This window comes from Ammospiza caudacuta, chromosome 12, assembly GCF_027887145.1.
Source record: "Ammospiza caudacuta isolate bAmmCau1 chromosome 12, bAmmCau1.pri, whole genome shotgun sequence".
NCBI classification, from domain to species: domain Eukaryota; kingdom Metazoa; phylum Chordata; class Aves; order Passeriformes; family Passerellidae; genus Ammospiza; species Ammospiza caudacuta.
The window spans coordinates 5,881,726-5,904,260 of record NC_080604.1 but is presented as its reverse complement, the minus strand read 5'-3'; the positions used below and the strand labels follow the sequence as shown (position 1 = coordinate 5,904,260).

General features: G+C 59.2%; 3 protein-coding genes across 4 annotated transcripts in view; 2 read left to right on the top strand and 1 right to left on the bottom strand.

Moving 5' to 3' along the window:
• RBM6 (RNA binding motif protein 6) overlaps positions 1 to 8,241 on the bottom strand; it is a 58,824-nt gene extending 50,583 nt beyond the window's left edge. Inside the window, exons 1-3 of one of the 2 annotated variants that reach the window (XM_058812728.1) lie at positions 8,062 to 8,241; positions 3,691 to 3,800; positions 173 to 1,511 (exon numbers count right to left, since the gene is read on the bottom strand). In XM_058812728.1, the coding sequence (XP_058668711.1) occupies positions 173 to 1,511; positions 3,691 to 3,734 (1,383 nt within the window). In that variant the 5' untranslated portion in view covers positions 3,735 to 3,800; positions 8,062 to 8,241. Of the gene's footprint in view, positions 1 to 172; positions 1,512 to 3,690; positions 3,866 to 8,061 lie in introns of those variants that run through there. The other variant, XM_058812729.1, reaches the window with a different exon arrangement.
• A 3-nt stretch (positions 8,242 to 8,244) lies between these two features.
• MON1A (MON1 homolog A, secretory trafficking associated) lies at positions 8,245 to 13,483 on the top strand. Its single transcript, XM_058812727.1, has 6 exons — positions 8,245 to 8,462; positions 9,715 to 9,856; positions 10,086 to 10,553; positions 10,743 to 11,508; positions 11,604 to 11,751; positions 12,187 to 13,483. Exons 2-6 carry the CDS (start codon positions 9,730 to 9,732, stop codon positions 12,325 to 12,327), a joined length of 1,650 nt encoding a protein of 549 aa, XP_058668710.1. The 5' UTR covers positions 8,245 to 8,462; positions 9,715 to 9,729; the 3' UTR covers positions 12,328 to 13,483.
• A 1,734-nt stretch (positions 13,484 to 15,217) lies between these two features.
• On the top strand, positions 15,218 to 22,289 carry MST1R (macrophage stimulating 1 receptor). The gene is made up of 20 exons (XM_058813000.1): positions 15,218 to 16,435; positions 17,607 to 17,795; positions 17,877 to 18,002; positions 18,080 to 18,250; positions 18,413 to 18,582; positions 18,671 to 18,848; positions 18,934 to 19,079; positions 19,185 to 19,346; positions 19,490 to 19,583; positions 19,688 to 19,915; positions 19,995 to 20,141; positions 20,218 to 20,377; positions 20,458 to 20,550; positions 20,632 to 20,865; positions 20,949 to 21,029; positions 21,102 to 21,283; positions 21,357 to 21,466; positions 21,562 to 21,727; positions 21,809 to 21,945; positions 22,019 to 22,289. Exons 1-20 carry the CDS (start codon positions 15,218 to 15,220, stop codon positions 22,287 to 22,289), a joined length of 4,263 nt encoding a protein of 1,420 aa, XP_058668983.1.
• Positions 22,290 to 22,535: the final 246 nt, after the last annotated feature.

Here is a 22,535-nt window from a genome sequence, read left to right as displayed (position 1 = left end):
GATAGAAAGGGTGCCCATTAAATAATCTGGAGCAGAGAATGATCTCAGAGAAGGATGGTGAATTAGAATAGAACTGAAGTGATTGGAACATGGATGAAGACTCCTTCCCAACTCCTCCCATTCTTTGGCCAACACACATTTAACAGAGACATCAATTGACAAAAACACCTACCTGGAGGTTCTTATAGGGCCTAGAATCTTTGCTGGGTTTTCCTTCTGCAAAGGATTTGCCATGTTCATAATCAAACATTTGATGCCCCGGCAGCCGGTGATCCACATCCCGATATTCCATGTTCCTGTAGTCTGTATCTTGCCTCCCAAGGAAATCCAGGTCACCTTCACCCTTTAACCCAAGATCAGCATCGGATCTTTGCTGCTCTCCCCCAGAAAGCTGCTGCTGTTGCTGCTTGTTAGCAAATGTCTGAGGTTGCTCTTCTTGGTCCTGAAGAGTAGGAAGAGGTCCACGGCTATTCTGGAAATTGTGTGAAGTGTCATCTTCAAGACCCAGTCCCAGGGATTCCTCTTCTCTGGCTGGTGCTTCCGAGTGTTGGAATTCTCCTTTTTGGCTACCAAAGGGATTTCTATCTAGACTAAGTGCAGACTCATCTCTTTTGCTGGTGCTTAAACCGGAGCCCTCCCTTTCTGCTAAAGGTACATTAGGTTGGTTGTGTCTAAAATCTACAAGGCTTTGATCCACAGGAGGCATTTCCCTATCTGAAAAGTCCATGGGAGGAGCCACATCTCTGCTCCTAAAGTCCTGATCAGATCGGGATCTGTGTCTATTTCTGAAGTCTGACGATGGTGCGTTCCTGTTTCTGAAGTCCAGATCAGAGGTGCCCATGCCCCTGAAGTCCAAATCAGGTACATCCCTATTTCTGAAGTCTGAATAGGAATGTTCTCTGCCCCTGTAGTCTAACTCAGACATGTCTCTTGCCCTAAAGTCTGAATGAGGCCCATCTCGACCTCTGAAGTCGAAATCATAAGACCCCCTTCCCCTGAAGTCTGACGGAGGTTCCTCCCTGCCCCTGTAATCCATGTTGTGTGCTTCCCTGTCCCTGTAGTTCATGCGGAACGTGTCCCTGTTCCTGTAGTCCCCTGAGGGAACATCCCCAGCCCTGAAGTCCATGGGGGGCCCTTCTCTCTCCCGGAAGTCTCCAGAGTACATATCCCTGCCCCTGTAGTCAGAAGGAGGCGGCTCCCTACCTCTGAAATCCATCTGAGACTCATCTCTGCCCTGGAAGTCAGATGGTGGGAAATCCCTGCCCCTGAAATTGTGGTGCCCATCCCCACCTCTGAAGTCACTACGTGGTCCATCTCTAGCTCCATAGCTGAAAGAAGGTTCCTCTCTGTTGGCAAACTGAGGATTGAGGAGGCCTGAGAGTCCCTGGATATCAAAAGGAAGTGATTTTCTGCCAGAGAAGTTGCCAGAGTGTCTTTCTTGACCAAGACTATCAAGGGAAGGAGGATATTCCCTGTTCCACCCGGGAGCAAACCTTTCTTCTTGGCTCCCACTGTAGAAATAAAGACAGTATTATTCATAACGTGCTTAAGAGTCTGAAATCTACACAGCAGCACATTCTTCTCTAAACTTTTATAGAGCTGTGTAACAGTCTAAGATCCGCAGAAGATAGTGATGTTTGGCAGTTTAAGATGAGGCAGCATACGACAGATGTGAGAAAGTAAACTGGGTGCTCCCATTTCAGCACAATTTCCAGAAGCACTCAACAGAGAATACCTGCAACATTAATGGGTTAATGATGGTAGCAATCCACATAGTCCTGCACTGCACACAGCTCTGCAGCTGTCTGAGGTGCCAGCAGCTGGTGTGTTGGTTCATTAGCATCACCAGCACACGCCTGTGAGGAGCCCAGGAGCTTAAGCTCTCTGGGCAGTATGGAAACAGCTAAATTAACACATCATCCTGAGGCACAGGAAAGCAGAGGTTACCAAACAGGCTTTACTGACATGCTACAAAGACTCATTTATGCTTCCTTGTGCTGCAGTCCAAACTGGAAAATTCTGAAACCATCAGTTCACTGAGGGTGCCTCACAGGACTAAGCCAACAATCAAAATCCAAGATATCCCTGTGCTCATGCCTCAGACTGTCTTACACTGAGTTCACAAGACTGACAGCTATGAGTTCTCCCAATATCTCCACAAAAACACTCAGGAAGAATTTTCCTCTTAAGGCAGTTGTTCAAAATCCAATGGGGCTTTTTTTTTTTTTTTTTTGTGGGCTGGAACTATCTGATTTTTCACCTAAGCAAGGCTCTAATACATATTTTAAAAAACAGAATGATACAGTATCAGCACATTTTAAAATAACACCAAATGCTACCCAAAGCAGTGGACATTTCCTTAGCAACTACAGCAAGTCATGTTGGACTCTGAGTTTCACTACAGAATCACTCACCAAGATTAATCAAAGCATACACAGATTTCCTAAGGCACCCGGTCCATTTCACCACCATGTAGAATAGCAATTAAAACTTGGATCAAGGTTAGCATTCCCCACCCAATACATTAAAGAACGATGCCAATAAAATCCACTTAAAAATCATTAGAACGGCACAATTGATATAATCACAAGACACAATCCCTCCCTCATTAACACTGTTACTACATGTTCTGGAGGATACTGATTTTTATCAGCTTTCTCAACACATTACAGTAGACAATTATTTGAAGTATTCCTAGAGCAGAAACCTAAGGCATGCCATGAGCAGTTCCTTTATCACACTGATTTTCAAGGGACTGAGGTGCACACACGAGCAAAGGATGAAAGAATGATGCACAACAGAGGAAAATTCTAGATTTTGGTGGCTTCATTTTTACAGCCAGCACTCTCTTGCAAACACAGGTCACAAGTAACCACCAGAGGAACACAAGCTAATAAAAATATTGTGTTGTACAGGTCAGCTGCATATTAATCTTTAGAACAGTTGCAGTGACATTCAAAAATGTCTTATGAAGGAGTATATGAGGATATAGATTTTTTGCAAGTGCATGTAGTGGTAGGACAAAGGGGAATTGGCTTAAACTGAAAGAGAGTGGGTTTAGATTGGACACCAGGAGTAAATTCTTCCCTGTCAGGATGCTGAGTCCTTGGCACAGGCTGCCCAGTGAAGGATGCCCCATCTCTGGAAGGGCTCAAGGCCATGTTGGACAGTCTTGGAGCAGCCTGGGATAGTGGAAGGTGTCCCTGCCCACACCAGGGATTTGGAACATGATGGTCTTTAAGGTCCCTTCCAATCAAACCATTCTGTGATTCTATGATATATGGACTTATTAACCTCATGGAAAGAATTAAACTCTCAATATTTTAATAAAATTGTGTGTGCAATAAATGTGGCAGTATTTCTGAACTAATTTTCTTCTCTTACAGGCATTAACAGCACATAATACCAAAAGCCATACAGCATATCACATTGGCTCACAACAGCTAAACTAAGTATCACTAGAAAAGGTGGTGTGGAGGACTTGAAATATTAAAAGCAGCTGTTGCCCAAAAACTAAATTTAAAACTTCACAGAAATGCAAAAACCATCAATTAACTTGTCTGTTCTTTGGCCATCACAACTAGCTCCATAGAGATCTCATAACTTCCACCAAAACAGTAAACAGTGAGTTCCCAAGGCTTATTGTATTTAAGAACATTCCTGAAATAAACCATACATTGAAGCGCTTACCGAAAAGACCCCATTCTGTTGCCTTGTCGATGGTCTCCCCACATTTTGATCTTGTCTGGTAGGCTTCCAGAAATGGTTAATTCACTCTAACAACACCCAGACACCACAACCTGTTGAATAAAAAGCATGATGATAAGCCACAAGGCAAAGAACACACATGACATGAGAAAAACACTGCTGGTTAGAAGGTGTGTGTGTAACATCTGATCAGGATCCACAGATATACAAGACCACACTCGGGCATGAATGAATTCAAGTGTTGCATTTCTACACGTTCAAATTTGTAAGTGCCAAATGACTCCTGAAATCAAACTGTCAATATGGTGGGCAAACAATTTGATATCTGCTTTGATTAACACAGAGCTTTCCAACATACTGTGCTGTCTGACACTATTCAGGGTGCAGCTAGAAAAGTGAGAACGCCGCCATCTATAAACAACAAGGACCGCTGCCGAACAACAGTTTGCAACTAATGTTTAATCCAAACTATTTTTGCCAAAAGCTCTTTGCTGTTCAAGGAAATTATCGCCATTCTTGGTCTACCATGGATACTCTGCCCTCAGAAGTATGTAGACAACAGAGGAGGTTTTGCCAATAAATCATGACAGGCACTGTTCTCCAACGCTGCCCTCATCAAGTAGAGTGACGCAAGTAACACTTGCCTCAACAGAAATCTAAAATTTCATCCACTTCCTCCCACCAGCAGAGAAGGTGAGGATTTCCTGGCGATAACCAAAGCCAGGACTTGAAATAGGAAGTACTTCCGTCTTTCCAAAAGAAAAAAAAAGGCTGCAGCAGAGCATGGAGAAAACTGAGGCAGATGGCAACCTGCTGGCCTCAAACCTGCTTGGCCAGTCCAGCTGCAGTGGGGCAGGAGGGCTGCCATGCCACCAGACCAAGGCTGGGAGACCTGGGGCTTAGACACTGTTCCAAAGAGGGATTATTTACCTCCAGTGGCTGAGGGGACGGAGGACAGCACAGACAGTCACTGCCAGGCCTGGCTGGAGCAGCTCTTGGCACACAAAGTCCTGTTTGTTCTGCCTTCCAAAGGTCAGCGCTGCCATAGCAGAGGCAGGTCAGCAGAGCAGGTTAGGACAGACCTTCCACCAGGGAGCAATTCCAGGCGCTGCTGCTGGCAGCTGTCTGTGCCAAGGAGCTGAGGGAGCTGCTGCTGTGCCAAGAGAGTCCATGCTCTTGCCAGGGTCCACTGCCCACCAGGGAAGGCTCAGGTGGGAGCCAGGGACAGCAGGTTCTGGCAGAAACCAAGCATGCAGAGGCTGAGGAAGGCAGCCTGTGCAACCACCACTGATCCATCCACCCCAGCGTCACTGCCAAGGAAACAGGTTCATTCCATTGGCCACTCAGTCTGCTCCCATTTTACATGGCTCTTGATAAATAACTGCCCTGGTCCCAAGGATTTCCTCCATCTTTCTAGGAGGAAAAGTTCTCTTTCTAAGAGAACTAAGACCACACCCCCTCCATGGCAAGGACAGGCAAAGGGAGATGGTTCCTGTTGTCAGCCAGTCCTTTCATCCGAGATCTTTTGCAGCCTGCAGACCTCACATTTCTTGCTCTTCCCTTCTGGATTTCCCTCCCCCACTCCACTTCTCCTTAAGTCAACAACCTCACCAACGCTTAAAAAAAAAAATCCCTTGCCAGCTGGAAACTGTTTAGACACAATATTCAAATTATCAGAAAAGGAAAAAAATACCACTGGACAGCTACCAGGCCTGGCACAGGCCTGCTGGGCCATGCAGCAACCTCCGGGAGCGTGAGGTCATGGTTCAGTAACACAGGGAGCAACAGTGGCTCTGACAGCCCCCACTCAGCCTGGTCTGCTCCCCGCCTGCCCCTCTGGCAAAGCACCGGCTGTGAGTTGTGCCAGCTCGTGCTTTTCTGGGTCTGCACCACGGATGACCCTCACAAGAGAGTTATATTTAACCCAGGTCACTTCAGTGATACGCTTTACCACACAAGCACACAAACCAAGGTGACAGCAAACTGCAGGACAGGGACAGAAGGGTCTTAGCCTGGCTTCCACTGATGCCAGGATCTCCTGAAGGTACACCCTGCTACAATTGCTCCAAAAAAAGCACACCGTGATGAGACATCGTGAGGATTCACCCTTCTGCCACGGGCAGGTACCTGCCAGCTCAGCTGCCACCTCCCAGCTCCCAGGTAACTGCTGGGAGACAGGTCAGAGTGAGGGAGGCTGTGTGCCAAAGACACCCCAGGCCAACAGCGATCGTGGCAAAAAGCCACCTGCGTGCTTGGAACTGTGCACCCATTAGTTCTGCCATACTCTGGTCACAACCAAGTGTGTGAGGATTGGGAAACAGTCCAGTCACTGGCAGAGCCCAGAGCAACAGCTCTCTAGGACAATAATGAGCAGTTCCAATTACCCTGAACATTTGGGAGGCAGATATGCATCATCCTTCCCTACTCCTATCCCAGCTGGCTCTACCTCCTGGAGGCAAAGCCTCGGCTCCACCGAAGATACAGAAGGCACAACTAAACAAGGAGAAGCTCCTTTGTGGTTTTAGTTCCTCCAATGACTGCTGGCCACACAGCCCTCCCAGGGGAGGCTGGTGGAGCTCCGGATGCTCCCTGGCATTACACCCAATGGCTTCCTCAGGACTCTGCCCCTGCCCTCCCCAGGGCTTCCCCAGACACCCCTGGGGAGGCTCCTGACTCCACTTCCCAATCTGCACGTGCCAAGCCTGACAGCAAACTCTTGGAGCTCTCCTTCCAATTTATATCCTGCTATGGGAAAATAATGATCTTTGATCATGGGGATTGTGCAGCTGAACCAGACTAAGCAACTGGTCTTCTTGAGGACTAAATAAAGACATCTGTCAAGGGGCCAGCACAGCCCTCAAGTGTCTCCTCACCAATTTACACCCAGCTTCACATCTTTTTCCCAAATATGGGGGAGAGAAGGGTAATTGGTGACAGACTGGGTGCTATTTTCAGAAAAATACTCTGATATTCAGAGCTTCTCTCCAAACAGATTTTGCCAAGACTTCGTATTTATAGAGCATGAGGAAATCAAACACAGAACTACACACGAGAGCAGAAGAAGCAGTTTGCTGTGGAACAACTTTCTGTACTCAGTAAAGTTTTTGTAAGGCTGAAGAAAGGAAAAGGCCTCTATGAAACCCACGTTCTGCAGGAGGTACAAGAAAAAAACATTCCCCAAAGGTACAGAAACTGCAAGTAGCCAAGAAAGGCAGCTACATCCAATGTTAGATAGAGATCTCTAATTCAGAAAAAATATCAAAAGCAGGTCACTGACATGTGAAAGGAGAGGGAACCATTTTGGCTCTCATAGGTGTCAGGGTGGAGGATTTTCATTTTAAAAAAAGGATGTGTATACTTTTCATCTATATGATGCTTCTAAAAACATGAATTAGAGACAATTGGGTGAATTCCTAACACACACCCCACCCCATTACTATCCTGACCTTGTTTGTTTCAAAGGACTTCACAAGTTGTTCCCAACCAGTGGATGTTGGGAAAGACTCACACCACAAACACCCTGCCAGGACAGGAAAGTGAATTTCACCTTCAGCAGCACTGTCAAAAGTAACACCACACAACAGCAGCAGCAGCAGCCTCTCAATTGTTTTTAAAATCAGAGCACGGGAGGTCACTGCCATCACTTCCAGCCATTCCTGATCACTGCCTTACGTGGCCTCCACCAGAGCCAGACCACATCCTGCCTCCACCTAAGGCTTTACTCACAGCCCAAAATCTCGTTTAGCCCATCACTTGGGATTAAATCCACTAACACACAACTCCCATCAGATCCCTCTGCACCCCAGCACGAATCCAGCCCACTTCGGTCCAGCCCTTTTACAACCACAAGCATTCTGAGGTGGACACACATGTGACCTGGTGCAAAAAGGCCCAAATCATGATCAGGGCCTCAGAAAACCACTGAGATAGCCACAAACACCACAGCTGCTGTCAGCGATACACACGTGGCAGGCCCCAACACCTCCGTGTGGGATATCGTATTCTGAGCCAGGGGCCGAGCATCCCAACCCCACAACCACATCCCACCAGGGAGTGAGGTTGTGATGGACACCGAGCCCACAGCACGCAGCTGCGGGCCCGCAGCGCCAGTTCCTGCTGCCTCACGCCCGCAGCGGGCCGGCCCAGCCTCACTCTGTTCCCGAGCCACGGGTGACCCAAAACAGACACACACACACAAACCCCCGCCTCATGGACCCCGCAGCCTGCCCTCCTCTACCCCGGGCAAGCCCACCCCGGGAGCCCCTCGGGACACTCTTTGATCCTCCCACCCCACTGAGCGAGATCCCCTTTATCCCAGGCGGTCCCCTTTATCTCCCGAGAGACCCTCATCACCTACTCCTCCTCTTCCTCCTCCTGCTCCGCCGCTCCCGCCTCGCACAGGCCCCACGGCCGCCACGGCGAGAACCCGGAACTTCCGGCTCCCTCCTCCCGCTCGGGCACCCAGAGGATGCTGGGAATTGTAGTCTCTATCACACGGTTCCTGCCGCCCCTTCTCAGCCGTGTCCTTGGGGCTCACGGACTACAACTCCTATGATCCCCTTTGGACCGCACCGCCTACAACTCCCATGATGCCCCGCGGCGGGTCGCCGCGATGGCGGGGGTGTCGCCGCGGTCGGAGCCAGGACCGGCGGTAGGGCGGGAGGTGACCGCCCGCCGCCGGCTCCGGGCCCTTTTCCGACCCGCCTAGGCTGTGCCCGGGGGGCTGCAGGGCGGCCCCGGGAGGAGCCGCGGAGGTGGGTCCCTGCGCGCTGTCATTAAGGGGGGTCCTGGGCCTGGGTCGTGCCGGGGCTGAGGAGCGGTGACACCTCAGCGCCGGAGGGGGAAGGGTCGGGGTGGGTCCGTGCTGGGCCGGGAGAGTCCTGGGGTGAGTCCCGCCCACGGGAAGGTCAGCAGGGTGAGGAGGAAAGGTGAGGACGGGGCCCCGATCCACTCCCTTGCACCCTCTGGGGCTGTCACAGGATTTTAGTGGGGGTTCTGGCTACCCCAGGTGCGGAGGGGGTCCCAGAAAGCTCCCTGGCACTCTCCAGGGCTGGCACAGGCTCCCCCGGGTGAGGACAGAGCCCTTATCGGTTCCCCAGTACTCTCCAGAGCTGTCACAGGGTTTTGTGGGGTGAGGATTTAGCTCCCCAGGGGACAACAGAGCTTTGACTCCAAAGTCAAAGGAACTTTGAGCCAGTTCCCCAACACCCTCTAGAGCTGTCACAGGTTTGGGGCTGGGGGCTGCATGAGCTCCCCCTGGTAAGGAGAGGGCCCTGATCCACTCAGGGCTGTCACAGGACTTTGTGGGGCTGGCCTGGCTCCCCCAGGTGCAGCGTTAGTGGGATTGGATTTGGGAGCAGGAGGTGTGCTGGGGCACAGAGCAGAGCCCAGGCTCCATGAGCTTCCCCAGCAGCCAGGTTCAGAGGTACAGGCTCCTCACCAGCCTGCCTCCTGTTGCTTTTGCTTGTGCTCACTTTTGAGCTGGTTTTCCCCCAGGGAAGGGAGGAAGGAGCAGGCTGGAGGCATGGCCTCTGCTGGAGAGGGCACCCAGCTCCTGGGCTGATGCCAAATGTGCCAGCTCACAAGGAGTGCCACCAGCCTCGTCCCATGGCAGCCACCTAATCCGGGCCCAGGAGGGTCATAAACTCCTCCCTTTGCAAACACGAGGCCTCTGGGATCTCAGGTGTGGGGACAGGCCTCATCCAGGGCTGTGGCCCTTCCCCCTCACTGCACAGGGAGCCTGAGCAGCTTTCGCAGGGGAAATCGGGGCCAAGCCTGGATGAAAGGTGCCGTGGCCAGGGCCTGGAAAGAGCTGGGGCTGCATGAGAGAGGAAATCCTGCTGGATTAGAGCAGCTTTCCTGACATCTCACCAGGGCTCGGAGCTGCCTGCTGAGCCAGCGGGATTGGGCCACGGGTGCTGGCCTGGCCCCGCTGGAGAGCAGAGCAGTTCAGGGCCTGCTTTGAAAGTGAGGGGACACAGGGGTGACACTGTGGGTCACATGCAGGTCCTGCCCCGAGGAATGGCTGCAGATGTCCATAAGAAGAAAAGCTGGGAAGTGCCCAATGGGTCCCTGGCGCCAGGAGATGGGCAGCACACAGAGAGGTCCGAGAGCCCCACGCCGGGGCTGGCACAGGGCACAGAGCCAGGTATGGAGCACAGCTCACCAAGGGGGGAGGCAAGGGGGGGGAAGGAGCAGTTCCTCATGTGGGCTGGGACCTCCACAGCCCTGTGGGCAGGGGGAGAGGGGCCCACTCATCACCAGCAGGACCTGCACCCACAGGGTGCTGTGAGATGGGGAGGGGAGGCAGGTCCCCTCTGCATCCCTCCCCCACATGGGGGACACGTGGACGGATGCTGCACGGCCGCTGTTCCCAGGGGCGGGCCAGGAGGGAGCCATGTTCGTGCACACCCGCTCCTACGAGGACCTGACCAGTCCCGAGGACGGGGCGGCCGTGGCGCGGAGCCCGGAGGAGAGGCGGGGGGAGCCGGCCGAGCCGAGCAGCATGGAGCAGATCAGCAAGGACTTCAGCGAGCTGAGCACGCAGCTCACGGGCATGGCCCTCGACCTGGACGAGGAGATGAGGGCGGGCAAGGAGGGGAAGCTGGAGCCATCCCCGCAGACCGCCCGGCGCGACTCGGTGCTGTCGGGGAAGGAGGAGGAGGACGTGACCATGGACGCCTGGCGCTCGCACCGGAAGCACGTCTTCGTGCTGAGCGAGGCGGGCAAGCCCGTGTACTCCCGCTATGGCTCTGAGGAGGCCCTGTCCAGCACCATGGGCGTCATGATGGCCCTGGTGTCCTTCCTGGAGGCCGAGAAAAACGCCATCCGGTCCATCCACGCAGGTACCACCCCAAGGGGGAGGGGTTGGGGGTTCACAGCCTGCCCATCTATGTGCCTGACACCATGGGCCATGTTACCTGTCCCCAGGGACAGATGGGTTGCTGGGAGGAGAGGCTGCAGCCTGGCTGTAGCCCTGGGGAGCCAGGCTCACAGATCTACCCCCGGCCCCCCGGGGGCTCCCTCCCAAGCAGATGGCTATAAGGTGGTCTTCGTGCGGAGGAGCCCGCTGGTGCTGGTGGCAGTGGCACGCACCCGGCAGTCGGAGCAGGAGATTGCCCACGAGCTGCTCTACATCTACTACCAGATTCTGAGCCTGCTCACCTGGACCCAGCTCAACCACATCTTCCAGCAGAAGCAGAACTATGACCTGCGCCGGCTCCTGGCTGGCTCCGAGCGCATCACCGACAACCTGCTGGACCTCATGGCCCACGACCCCAGCTTCCTGATGGGCGCCGTGCGCTGCCTGCCCCTGGCCGCCAGCGTCCGGGACGCTGTCAGCAGCAGCCTGCAGCAGGCCAAGGCCAAGAGCCTGGTGTTTTCCATTCTGCTGTCTGGGAACCAGCTGGTGTCTCTCGTGAGGAAGAAGGATCAGTTCCTTCACCCCATTGACCTCCATTTGCTCTTTAACCTCATCAGCTCTTCTTCCTCTTTCCGGGAGGGCGAAGCCTGGACTCCCATTTGCCTCCCTAAGTTCAACTCCAGCGGTTTCTTCCATGCCCACATCTCCTACCTGGAGCAGGAGATGGACCTGTGCCTGCTGCTGGTCTCCACTGACCGTGAGGACTTCTTCACCGTGTCCGACTGCAAGCGGCGCTTCCAGGAGCGGCTGCGGCGGCGGGGGGTGCAGCACGCTCTGCACGAGGCCCTGCGCACCCCCTTCTACAGCGTCGCCCAGGTGGGCATCCCCGACCTCCGGCACTTCATCTACAAGTCCAAGAGCTCCGGGCTCTTCACCAGGTGAGGCCCTGGGGAAGCGCTGGGCCAAGGCCGTGGCACGTGGCATGGGCCAAGCCCCTTCTCCAGTGGGTTAATGGGCTGCTGTGTTCCTGCAGCCCCGAGATTGAGGCTCCCTACGTGCAGGAGGAGGAGAAGGAGAGGCTCTTGGGGCTTTACCAGTACCTGCACAGTCGGGCCCACAACTCTTCACGGCCCCTGAAGAACATCTATTTCACAGGCCCCCGCGAGAACCTCCTGGCATGGGTAAGGCCGTAGGTGGGGTTTGGTGAGCCTGTCTTTTGTGGCCCTGCAGGGTGGGGAAAGGGGGTGGTAACACTGCACAGCACCAGCACCGTGGCCCCCAGGGAGGACCCCAGCCTATGCATGGTCCTTTTGGGGGTGAGCTTGCCCCTGTGGGAGGGAGGGACAGGCAGGGGTAGCAGTGGGAGCTGGTAAATTCCAGGACCAAAGGTTGTGCCACGCCCTGTCGAAAAACCCACTGTGGGGCAAACCCCAGGGTTTGGTTCTCCCACTTCTGAGCAAACCAGATGCCACCCATTTAGGATACCCCACTGCCACTTTGTGTCCCTGCACTGGAGCCCCTCTGCCCATTGCTGGTAGCCCATGGGGGGAAGAAGGAGTGCCAGCCCCAGGTGGGGCACAGTCCTGGTCCCAGCACGTGTCCTGTCCTTCTCCCAGGTAACCAATGCCTTTGAGCTCTACGTGTGCTACAGTCCCCTGGGGACCAAGGCCGGTGCCATCAATGCTGTCAACAAGCTCATGAAGTGGATCCGCAAGGAGGAAGATCGACTCTTCATCCTCACGCCCCAGACGTACTGAGGGCATCACCCAGGGCATGGAGGCAGCTGGGAGAGCCCCCGCTGTGCTGGGGAGCCCATTCCCAGGGATTCCCGGGCTGTGTGTCCAGGGGAGAGGGCATGGTGGGACCCCAGAGCACAGGGAAACCCCACCTGCAGGACTGTCCAGCCTGGTTGGTAGAGATGGGGTGCACAGGAAAGGGAAGGGGATGAACAGGACTTTCTCTCAGCTGCAGGCAGTGCCCCAGCTGGGGGGCCTGCTCTTCCTCCACAGTCCTCAGCTCCATCCTTGTTGTGAGGGTCCTGGAATGGGGCTGCTGGTACCCCAGGTTACTAGAGGGGAGCAGAGTGCTCCCTGTGCCTGGCACCTCCCTTCTCTGACATCCTGTGGCTGTGCCAAGGGTGGGGGTCCCCAGGGGAGATGTGGCAGCACTCAGGGGAGCCCTATGTTGCTGTGCCCGCAGATGGCAGGTGACACTGTCCAGGCAAGGGACAGGGCTGGCCCGGGGCACACACTGCTCCTCTCCCTGTCTTGGGGGATCTGGACCCCCCAAGTGCCAGGGAGCCTCTGCAGCCCCAGAGTGGGTTTGCCCCCCTGGCATCTGTATGAGCCTGGACCCTTCCCACTGTGGCTGTGAAAAGGGTGTCTGTCCCTGGGGATGCTGGCAGGCAGGGTGGGTCAGCAGGGTCCTGCCCACCTCACCACAGGGACACAGGGCAGCTCCAGAGAGCCAAGGTGCCGAGGTGTTTGTCAGGCTGCTTAGGGGCTCATGGTTCTGGCTGTGGCTTGTGGATCCTAAAGGGGCAGCTCAAACACATCTCCTTGGAGACCCCCCCAGTACAGGGCCATGGAGCTCCCCAGCCCATGGAGAGTTTTCCCCTTGGCACGGGAGCACCTGTCCCCCAAACTCAGCCCCTCAAGCCAGCTACTGAGCTTCCTGCACCTCCCTGGCCACCCCAGGCACTGGTGTGGGGCTGAGCACCTGTGAACAGCCCAACTCCGTGTTTTGGGGCTGTCTGAATAGTCCTGGAGTAGGTATCAGAGGAGGGGCAGAGCCAGCAGGGTGACACCCCGGCACAGAGGGAGCTGGGAAGGATCCGGCAGGGCTAGCACAGGGATCTGCTCCTGTATTTATGCTCCTGCCAGAGTGTAATCGCTTGTCTTTGCTCATAAACATTATCTGGACCCTAAGTTGAGTCTTGTCGCATTCCTGTATGTTCACTGGAGTGGGGGGATGACCAAGCTGGGCGGGAAGTTTGCTCAAGTTTGGTACGGTGCAGTCCAGCCCCGGGGATCCGCTGGGAGCCAGGAAAGCTGCCGGGGAGCGGTGCGGGGCTGCCGGGGTTGTGCTGGCAGGAGGCGGCGCTGACTGGAGATTGGGAGCGGCAAAATCCCCGGGCTGAGCTGGCCCCGGCCAGCTCATGTCGAAACCGAGAGGCGCAGCCGGAGGAAGGAGCTCTTGGGTAAGGCCCGGAGCCAGCGGAACTGCCGGGCCTTGCACAACGCGGGGCGGGAGCCTGGGGGCCGGGGCTGGCCCGGCGGCAGGCACAGGGCACTTTCGGCAGGCTCAGCCCCTCCTGGGACCAAAGTCGCCAGCACCCCGCTCACCTGGAGGAAAGGTCCACGTGCAAAGCTGGGGTTCACGGCCCAGCCTCTGAGCGCAGCAGGGCACTTGGAGGGCAAATCCATGCCCGTGAATCCGGATGTAAAGACTCTTCCCACATCCCTACGAACAGCAGTCACTCCCAGAGGTGCTGGCACCTCCTGCCACTGCAGGCAGACAGGGAGAGAAGGGACATGAGAAACAGAATGGGCACAACAGAAATAACCCTCACAGCTGCCCTGTGACAGCGGGCTGGGGGCTGCGGCCGAGGGGCCACGGGGTATCGGCATGCAGGACCCCACTCGCACCCAGGGATGCTGCTGGCAGCCACCTCCCAGCCACGGGGAATCCCCGACGGCCCCCCGGACCTGCAGCGAGGCAGAGTGCCAGCCCTCCACCCGTGCTCCGATCAGCGGCCCCGACTCACAGCCGTGCCCCTCTCGGGCACCCTGCCCAGCCGTGCCTCTCCCCGGGAGTGCCCAGCGGTGCCCCGATCTCCTCGTTCCCCCGCACACCCCCGGGCTGCGTGTGCCGGTGCCGGCCCTCGGGGAGCCCCGGGCGGCGGGACCCACCCACCCCGTCCCGCCCACCCCGTCCCGCCTCGCCTGCTCTGTCCCGGCCCCGCTCCGCCCTGTCCCGGCACGGCACGGCACCGCACGGCACGGCAGCGCCCAGGTGAGCGCCCTGCCGCCCGGCACCGCTCGGATCGGACCGGACCGGACCGGACCGGACCGGACCGGACCGGACTGGACGGATGGGGCAGGGGCAGCCGGAGCCAGTGGAGATCCCGGACCTGGTGAGCTGCGGCGGGGCCGGGGGTGGAGGCCGGGAGTACTTCGGGGTCCCGTTCCCGGGAGGCTGGCGGGGGCTTTGTCCTAGTCCCGCAGGGATCCCCGGTCCCTGTTGCTGTCCCGGGGGCTGGGAGGGTCCCTGTCGCAGTCCCCGGAATGGGTCATTGCAGGGCAGAGATGCCCCGGGGTGACAGGCAGCGTCTGTAGGTGGCAGAAGGCAGGATTTGTCCCTCTGCCACAGGCAGCTTGGCATCACCTCCTACTCGTGGTATTTTGGAAGAGGTTTGGTGTGACTGATCCTCCCTCGGCACTACCCATCGTCATCTGGCCCCTGGGAACCCTGGCAGCCCCAACTGACACCCAGCTGTGGCTGTGCCCAGGCCCTCACCTAAAATAAGCGAGTAAAACCCTTCCTTTTTTATTTTGGCAGATGCAATGGTGGCCCATCCTCCATCCGTTCTGAGCCTGCTGGGTGCTGAGCACTGTCGATAACCCTACACCAGTGGCACTGCACAGCATGGGCCTGTTGTGCTGTGTGTGCCTCTGGCTGCTGCTCGCCCTGGCCCTGCTGGGTGCTGGTGCCTGGCAGTGTCCCCGCATCCCTTACAGCTCCACCAGGAACTTCTCCATCCCCTACACACTGCCCAGCCTCGATGTTGGCAGCCCCATCCAGAATGTTGCTGTCTTCACCGACTCCGATGGCCCAGTTGCTGTCTTTGTGGCCGTCCGCAACCGCATTCTTTTGGTCAGCCCTGAGCTGCGCCTGCTCTCTGTCCTTGTCACCGGCCCAGTGGGCAGTGCCAAGTGTGAGATCTGTCGCCTGTGCCCAGCCACCACAGATGGCCCTGAGGACACGGACAATGTCCTCCTGCTGCTGGACCCACTGGAGCCATGGCTATACAGCTGCGGCACGGCACAGCATGGGCTGTGCTATCAGCACCAGCTGGAGGTGTGGGACGGTAAGGTGGCCATCACAGCCACACACTGCCTGTACTCGGCCACGGGCAACAGCCCTGCCTTCTGCCCTGACTGTGTGGTCAGCCCACTGGGGACCAGTGCCACTGTGGTGGCCACCTCCTACGCCTCTATCTTCTACCTCGGCTCCACCATTGACAGCAGTGTGGCAGCACGGTACAGCCCACAGTCGGTGTCCATCCGACGCCTGAAGGGCACCTTGGATGGCTTTTCAAATGACTTCCAGTGGCTGACGGTGCTGCCACAGTACCGCGACAACTACACCATCCACTATGTGCACTCCTTTGCCGACGGGGACCATGTGTATTTCCTGATGGTGCAGCCCGAGCAGCCAGGATCAGCCGCGTACCACACGCGCCTGGCGCGGCTCAGCACCCACGAGCGTCACCTGCGCCGCTACCGCGAGCTCGTCCTCGACTGCCGCTTTGAGTCCAAGCGCCGGCGCCGGCGCAGCGGCGAGGAGGATGCCGAGAGGGACATCGCCTACAACGTGCTGCAGGCAGCCCACGCTGCTCAGCCCGGCGCACGGCTGGCCCGCGACCTCGGCATCAACGACACCGACACGGTGCTCTTCGGCGCCTTCGCCGAGAGCCACCCAGAGAGCCCGGTGCCACAGGAGAACTCAGCCGTCTGCGCCTTCCCCCTGCGCCTCCTCAACCAGGCCATGGAGGAGGGCATGAAGAAGTGCTGCGGTACCGGGCACCAGCCGCTGAGGCGGGGGCTCAGTTTCTTCCAGCCGGTGGAGTACTGCCCACACAATGTGAGTGCTCCACCCTGCGCCGCGTCCTGCCCGGGGACCCTGGGGGTTGGCTGGGATGTGGGAGAGTGGGTTCAGGAGCTGGGAAACACTGGTATAGCGGGGTGGATGGTGGGGTGGGGTAGGGCAGGGCAGGGCAGGGGGAGAGTGGCATCACCCAGGTGTGAGTCAGCCCAGCATCCACCCACCACCTACTGCACGGGCTGCTGTGTTCCGGCAGCCCCGGCTGCACCGAGGAGGCCAGGTGAGGGTGGGGATCCTGTGACCCCCCCATGGTACATGTGCCAGCACATGGGCACACTGCCACATGTCATGCCTTGGGCCAGTTCCTCTCCTGGTATGGCCTCCCCGGCAGCCTCAGCTCTGGCCCCCGTAGTGACTGTCCCTGGACCCCAGCCACCCTCTCCAGCTTGTTTATGTGTGGGGGGCGGGAAAGCCACAGGGCCTCGGTGCTTGGCAGGCTGGATGTTTGAGGTGCGGGCTGCTCCTGCCTTGTCCCCCAGCCACCGCCTTCTGTGGGCAAATAAACCGCAGGCGGAAGTGCAATTAGTCACCGGGGTTCCTCGTCGGCCACGGCCGCGGGGCAGGAACACCGTGTCCCAGGTACAAGCCCCGGCACAGCCAGGATGCAGATGGGTGGGCACTCTGGCAGGGCCCCCTCGTCCCAGCACATGACACGAGTTTTGGTGTCCTCAGCCAGGCTCAGGGCAAGGTGCAGCCAAATCCCCTCCTCTTCCTGCACAGGGCAGACAGCTCACTGCGGCTGACTCACTCTGTAGCAGGAGAAACTCAGAGGGGACCTGAGTCCCTCTGCATTGGGAGTGTCCAGTGGGGACCCCATGGCTCCTGGTGTCCCTCTTCCACCCCAGCCCCTTGCTGAGCTCCAGGGCTCAGGGGACACTGGGGTTGGAGTGAGCATCCTGTGGTGCCAGCACGAGTAACTATATCCAGATGGGGTGGGAAGGGAGGGAAGGATCTGACTCCACATAGGGGACTGAGGAAAGGCCTGCCAATGTGGTTTATTCTCCAAAATTTTCCCAGCCTGGAGGGAAACTTAAGCAATCTGGTGCTGCCCCAAAATATCTCACAGATCAAGCTGGTGCCTGCCTGTGAGGGTGTGGGAGTCGGAGTGCGAGGGCCAGCTTCAAGTCACTCACCCCATGTTTGGCCACAGGTGAACCTGTCAGCACCGGTGGTCAACACTGGCTGCTGGGATCAGCCCACCCTCGTCCCTGCTGCCTCCCACAAAGTGGACCTGTTCAACGGGCAGCTGACAGGTGTCGTGCTCACCTCCCTCTTCGTCACCGCCATGGGGGATGTCACTGTGGCCCACCTGGGCACAGCAGAAGGACGCGTCTTCCAGGTGGGATGGGGGGGTCAGGTGGGATGGCAGGTGCTGGCAGGCTGTGGGGTATGCTCAGCCCCATGCTCTGCCCTGCTGCAGATGGTGCTCCAGCGCTCCAGCTCCTACCTTCTGACCTTGTCCAACTTCTCCCTGGGAGAGCCAGGGCCAGTGCGCGGTGCCATGGGGCTGCAGAGCCGCTCGCTGTTCTTCACTGCTGGCACCAGGGTGAGTGGGGGCTCTGAGGGGCATGGGGTGGGCATGGAGCTCCATGTGTCCCCCTCACCTCCACTCTCCATCCCCAGGTGTGGCTCCTGAACGTCACTGGCCCTGGCTGTCACCACTTCTCCACGTGCCAGCGCTGCCTGCGGGCCGAGCGCTTCATGGGCTGTGGCTGGTGTGGGGATGGGTGCAGGCGCCGCCACGAGTGCCCCGGCCGCTGGGTCCAGGACAGCTGCCCACCCGTCCTCACCGACGTAGGTCTGCGCTGTGTCCCCCTGCTCCTCACAGCTCCCAGCACTCAAATGGGGTGGCGTGTGGGGGGACCCCCTCCCGGGGACGGATGCTGTGCTCCTCAGAGAAGGTATGACCCACAACAGTCACTGCACTTTGGGGTGACAGGGGTGCCTCTCCCACAGTTCCATCCCCGGAGCGCCCCGCTGCAGGGTCGGACACGGGTGACGCTCTGTGGAATGACCTTCCGCTCCCGCCTGGAGCCCGATCCCTGCCGCAGCCCCCGCGGTGCCTGCCGGGTGGCAGTGGGACGGCGAGGCTGCACCGTGCTGCCGGAGGAGAGCGAGAGTTTCAGGTGCGCAGCGGGGCTGGGAGAGAACAGCAGCAAGGAGGGCTCTGGGGCTGCCCCCGGCCTGTGGCTGATCCCTGTCGCTGTCCCACAGATCCCTACCCACCTCCCGCCGCAAGGAGTTTGTGGATGTGCTGGTGTGTGAGCTGGAGCCGGGGGGCCCGGCAGCCCTGGGGGGCCCAGCCGACGTGGTGCTCACTGTGGAGGAGCCCCCCAGACCCTCTGGCTTCCGAGTCTACGGCTCCTCCACCCTCGGTGGCTTCGTCTTCGTGGTACGGTTCCACACCGGCAGTGCCCCTGGCAGGGTCGGGGGGGTTTGGCTCCTTCACCTGTCCCACTGACCCCATCTCTGCTCAGGAGCCCCACGTCAGTGCCCTGCACCCCCCGTTCGGCCCCCGGGGGGGTGGCACCCACCTCTCACTCCATGGCAAACACCTTTCGGCAGGGAGCAGCTGGCGGGTGATGGTCAATGGCTCCGAGTGTGCCCTGAGTGGGCAGCCCAGGTACGCCCCTGCCCTGCCCCTGGCACTGCGGCGTCCCCAGCACGGGACGGGCACGGGGAGCCCCTGCAGTCCCGCTGCCCCCAGACACGGCTGTCGTGTCTCCAGGCAGGACAATGGGACAATCCAATGCACGGCTCCCGCCGCCGAGGGCCTGGGTGCAGCCCGGGTAGCCCTGTGGATTGACGGGCAGGAGTTCCCGGCCCCCGTGCCCTTCCAGTACCGCCCGGACCCCGCCGTGTCCGCCGTCGTCCCCAGCTGCAGCTATGAGTGAGTGCCTGGCTGCCTTCCCCGGGGTGAGGGACAGCCCTGTCCTGCCACTGCCCTGGGCTGGACCACGTGCTGGTGCTGGCAATTGCAGGCACCCTGGGGACCATGTGCACCCCGGGGAACCTGATCCCTGCCCACTGCAGGGGTTCGCTGCTCACCATCATCGGCACCCACCTGGACTCCGTGTATCGCGCCAAGATCCGCTTTGAAGCCGCTGGTGTGGTTACCCAAGCCACGGTGAGCACCGGGGTGCGGGGCCATCGCCCCCCGGCCCTGCCCACCCCACCTGGGCAATCCCCCGGGCACATCCCGAGCCCAGCTCAGCACCTCCCTGCCCACAGGAGTGTAAGGACCCGCTGGCACCGGACCGGCTGCTGTGCCACAGCCCAGCCTTCCCCTTCGAGAGCAACGTGGAGGTGGTGCCGGGGAACCTGAGCGTGCTGCTGGACGGCGCCGATGGCCGCTGGCTCTTCCGCCTCCGTTACTACTCCCGGCCCAAGTTGTACCCCTTGCAGCAGGAGGGCAGGCGGCTCCGCCTCAAGCCCGGCGAGGATGAGATCGAAGTGCTCGTACGTGGGGCAGCGGGGTGAGCCGGAGCAGGGGTTCCACTGCCAGGACCCCCGAGCTCACGGTGCTCTCTCTGGGCAGCAACTGGGGCTGGATGCCGTGGCCACCTGCATGAACATCACCATGACGGTGGGGGGCCTGGACTGCCACCCCAGCGTCCTGAAGAACGAGGTGACATGCCGCCTGCCCCGCGAGCTGCGCCTGCCCCCCGCCGGGGCCCCCGTGGAGGTAGGAACCCCCCGGGTGGGCAAACACCCGCCCCAGTGCTCCCCACCCCATCCCTGCTGAGCCCCTGATCCTCCAGGTGTGTGTGAACGGAGCCTGCGAGGCGCTGGGCTGGGTTCTGTCCCCCCCCACATCGCTGGACCTGGCCGCCAGCCTGGCTCTGGGCACCGGCATCACTTTCCTGCTCTGCTGCGTGCTGGCGGCCGTGCTGTTCCGCTGGCGCTGGAAGAAGAGGCGGGGTGAGTGCCGTGCTCGCCGGGCACACTGATGCCCCAGACCCTGCCACGCCACCCCGTACCCACCCCATTGCTGCCTGCAGGGACGGAGAACCTGGAGCTGCTGGCGCAGCCCAGCCGCAGCGAGCCCCCCGTCACCACCCAGCGCCCCGGCGTGGACTACAGAGAGGTGCTGGGTAAGTGGGGGCCGCCGGTGGGTGCTGGGGTGTGGGTGCTGGGTGCTGCCAGCCCTCACCCGCCTCTGCCTGTCCCGGCAGTGCTGAGCACGGCGGGCACTCCCGGGCCCGTGGGGCCCCGCACGCGAGTCACCGGTGCCAATGGCTGTGCTGGGGCTGGGGCTGGTGCGGCGGGCGGGGGATCCCCCATGCCCCTGCTCAGGGCCACGTCCTGCTGCCTGGAGGATCTGCGGCCGGAGCTGCTGGAGGAAGTGAAGGACATCCTCATCCCCGAGGAGCGGCTTGTTACCCACCGCCACCAGGTCATCGGCAAAGGTGACTCCTAGGCACCCCGATTCGGCTGTGGCCTCACCTGCCCGAAGTGTGTGGTGCCAGCTTTGTGCCTCCCGACCCTGCAGGGCACTTTGGCAGCGTCTACCATGGCACCTACACGGACCCTCTGCTCGGGGACCTGCACTGCGCTGTCAAGTCCCTGCACCGTGAGTAGCTCCCCCTCCCGTGCGTCCCCCCCCGGCACAGCAGCGGCACGGCCACAGCTCGGCTCTCCGCAGGCATCACGGACCTGGAGGAGGTGGAGGAGTTCCTGCGCGAGGGCATCCTCATGAAGAGCTTCCACCACCCGCAGGTGCTCTCGCTGCTGGGGGTGTGCCTGCCCCGCCACGGGCTGCCCCTCGTCGTCCTGCCCTACATGCGCCACGGGGACCTGCGCCAGTTCATCCGCAGCCAGGAGCGGGTAGGGGGCACCCCAAGGGCGGCGGGCAGTGATGGGTGCCAAGGCCTCCGTGCTCACCACTCCCATCTCACAGAGCCCCACAATGAAGGAGCTCATCGGCTTCGGGCTGCAGGTGGCCTTGGGCATGGAGTACCTGGCCCAGAAGAAGTTTGTGCATCGGGACCTGGCAGCCAGGAACTGCATGTAAGTGCGGCTGTGCCCTCCAGACCTCCCCCCCAGGGTACCCGCCGGGGTCTGGGGGTGCCCAGGAGTCCCTACCTCCCCCTGGTGTCCTGCAGGCTGGACGAGACCCTGACAGTAAAGGTGGCTGACTTTGGGCTGGCGCGGGACGTGTTCGGCAAGGAGTACTACAGCATCCAGCAGCACCGCCACGCCAAGCTGCCTGTCAAGTGGATGGCGCTGGAGAGCCTCCAGACCCAAAAATTCACCACCAAGTCTGATGTGGTAGGCATGACCCCCTCCCCTCCCCGTCCCGTCCCCCATCTCCATCCTGCCTGTGCCCCATGGCAGCTCTCTCCTCGGCAGTGGTCCTTCGGGGTGCTCATGTGGGAGCTGCTGACACGCGGGGCAGCGCCGTACGCCGGGGTGGACCCCTACGACATGGCCCACTACCTGCTGCAGGGGAGGCGCCTGCCACAGCCCTCCCACTGCCCCGACAGCCTGTGAGTGCAGCTGGGCTGGGCGGGGTGGCAGGGGCTGTCCCGGGGCTGCAGCCCTGACTGGGTGTGGCTGCAGGTACCGCGTGATGCTGAGCTGCTGGGCGCCGGCGCCCGAGGAGAGGCCGTCCTTCACCGGGCTGGTGGGCGAGCTGGAGCGTGTCCTGGCCACACTGGATGGGGAGCACTATGTCAACCTGACTGTCACCTACACCAACCTGGACTGGGGTCCTGCCTTTCCCCCTGCTCCCCCGGGGCAGCTGCCTGATAGCGAGGATGAGGATAAACATAATGAGGAGGAAGAAGAAGAGAAGGAAGAAGAGGAGGACGACGACACATCTGTGTGCTGATGGGATTCCCTGCACCATGGGGTCTCCCAGGCCCCCATGCACCATAGGCACACTACCCTGAGGAGGGATGCAGTGTGCAGGCAGATGCTATGGGGCACCCTCCCTATGGGATGGGCGCTGGGAGGCAGCTGGGTGCCATGGAGTGCTCTCCCATGGCTCACACCCAGACCCTGCTGGCTGCTCCCCAGGATTGGTCCTGCACCACAGGATGCTGGGGCTCAGTCCTGTGCTGGCTGGGTGGTGAGA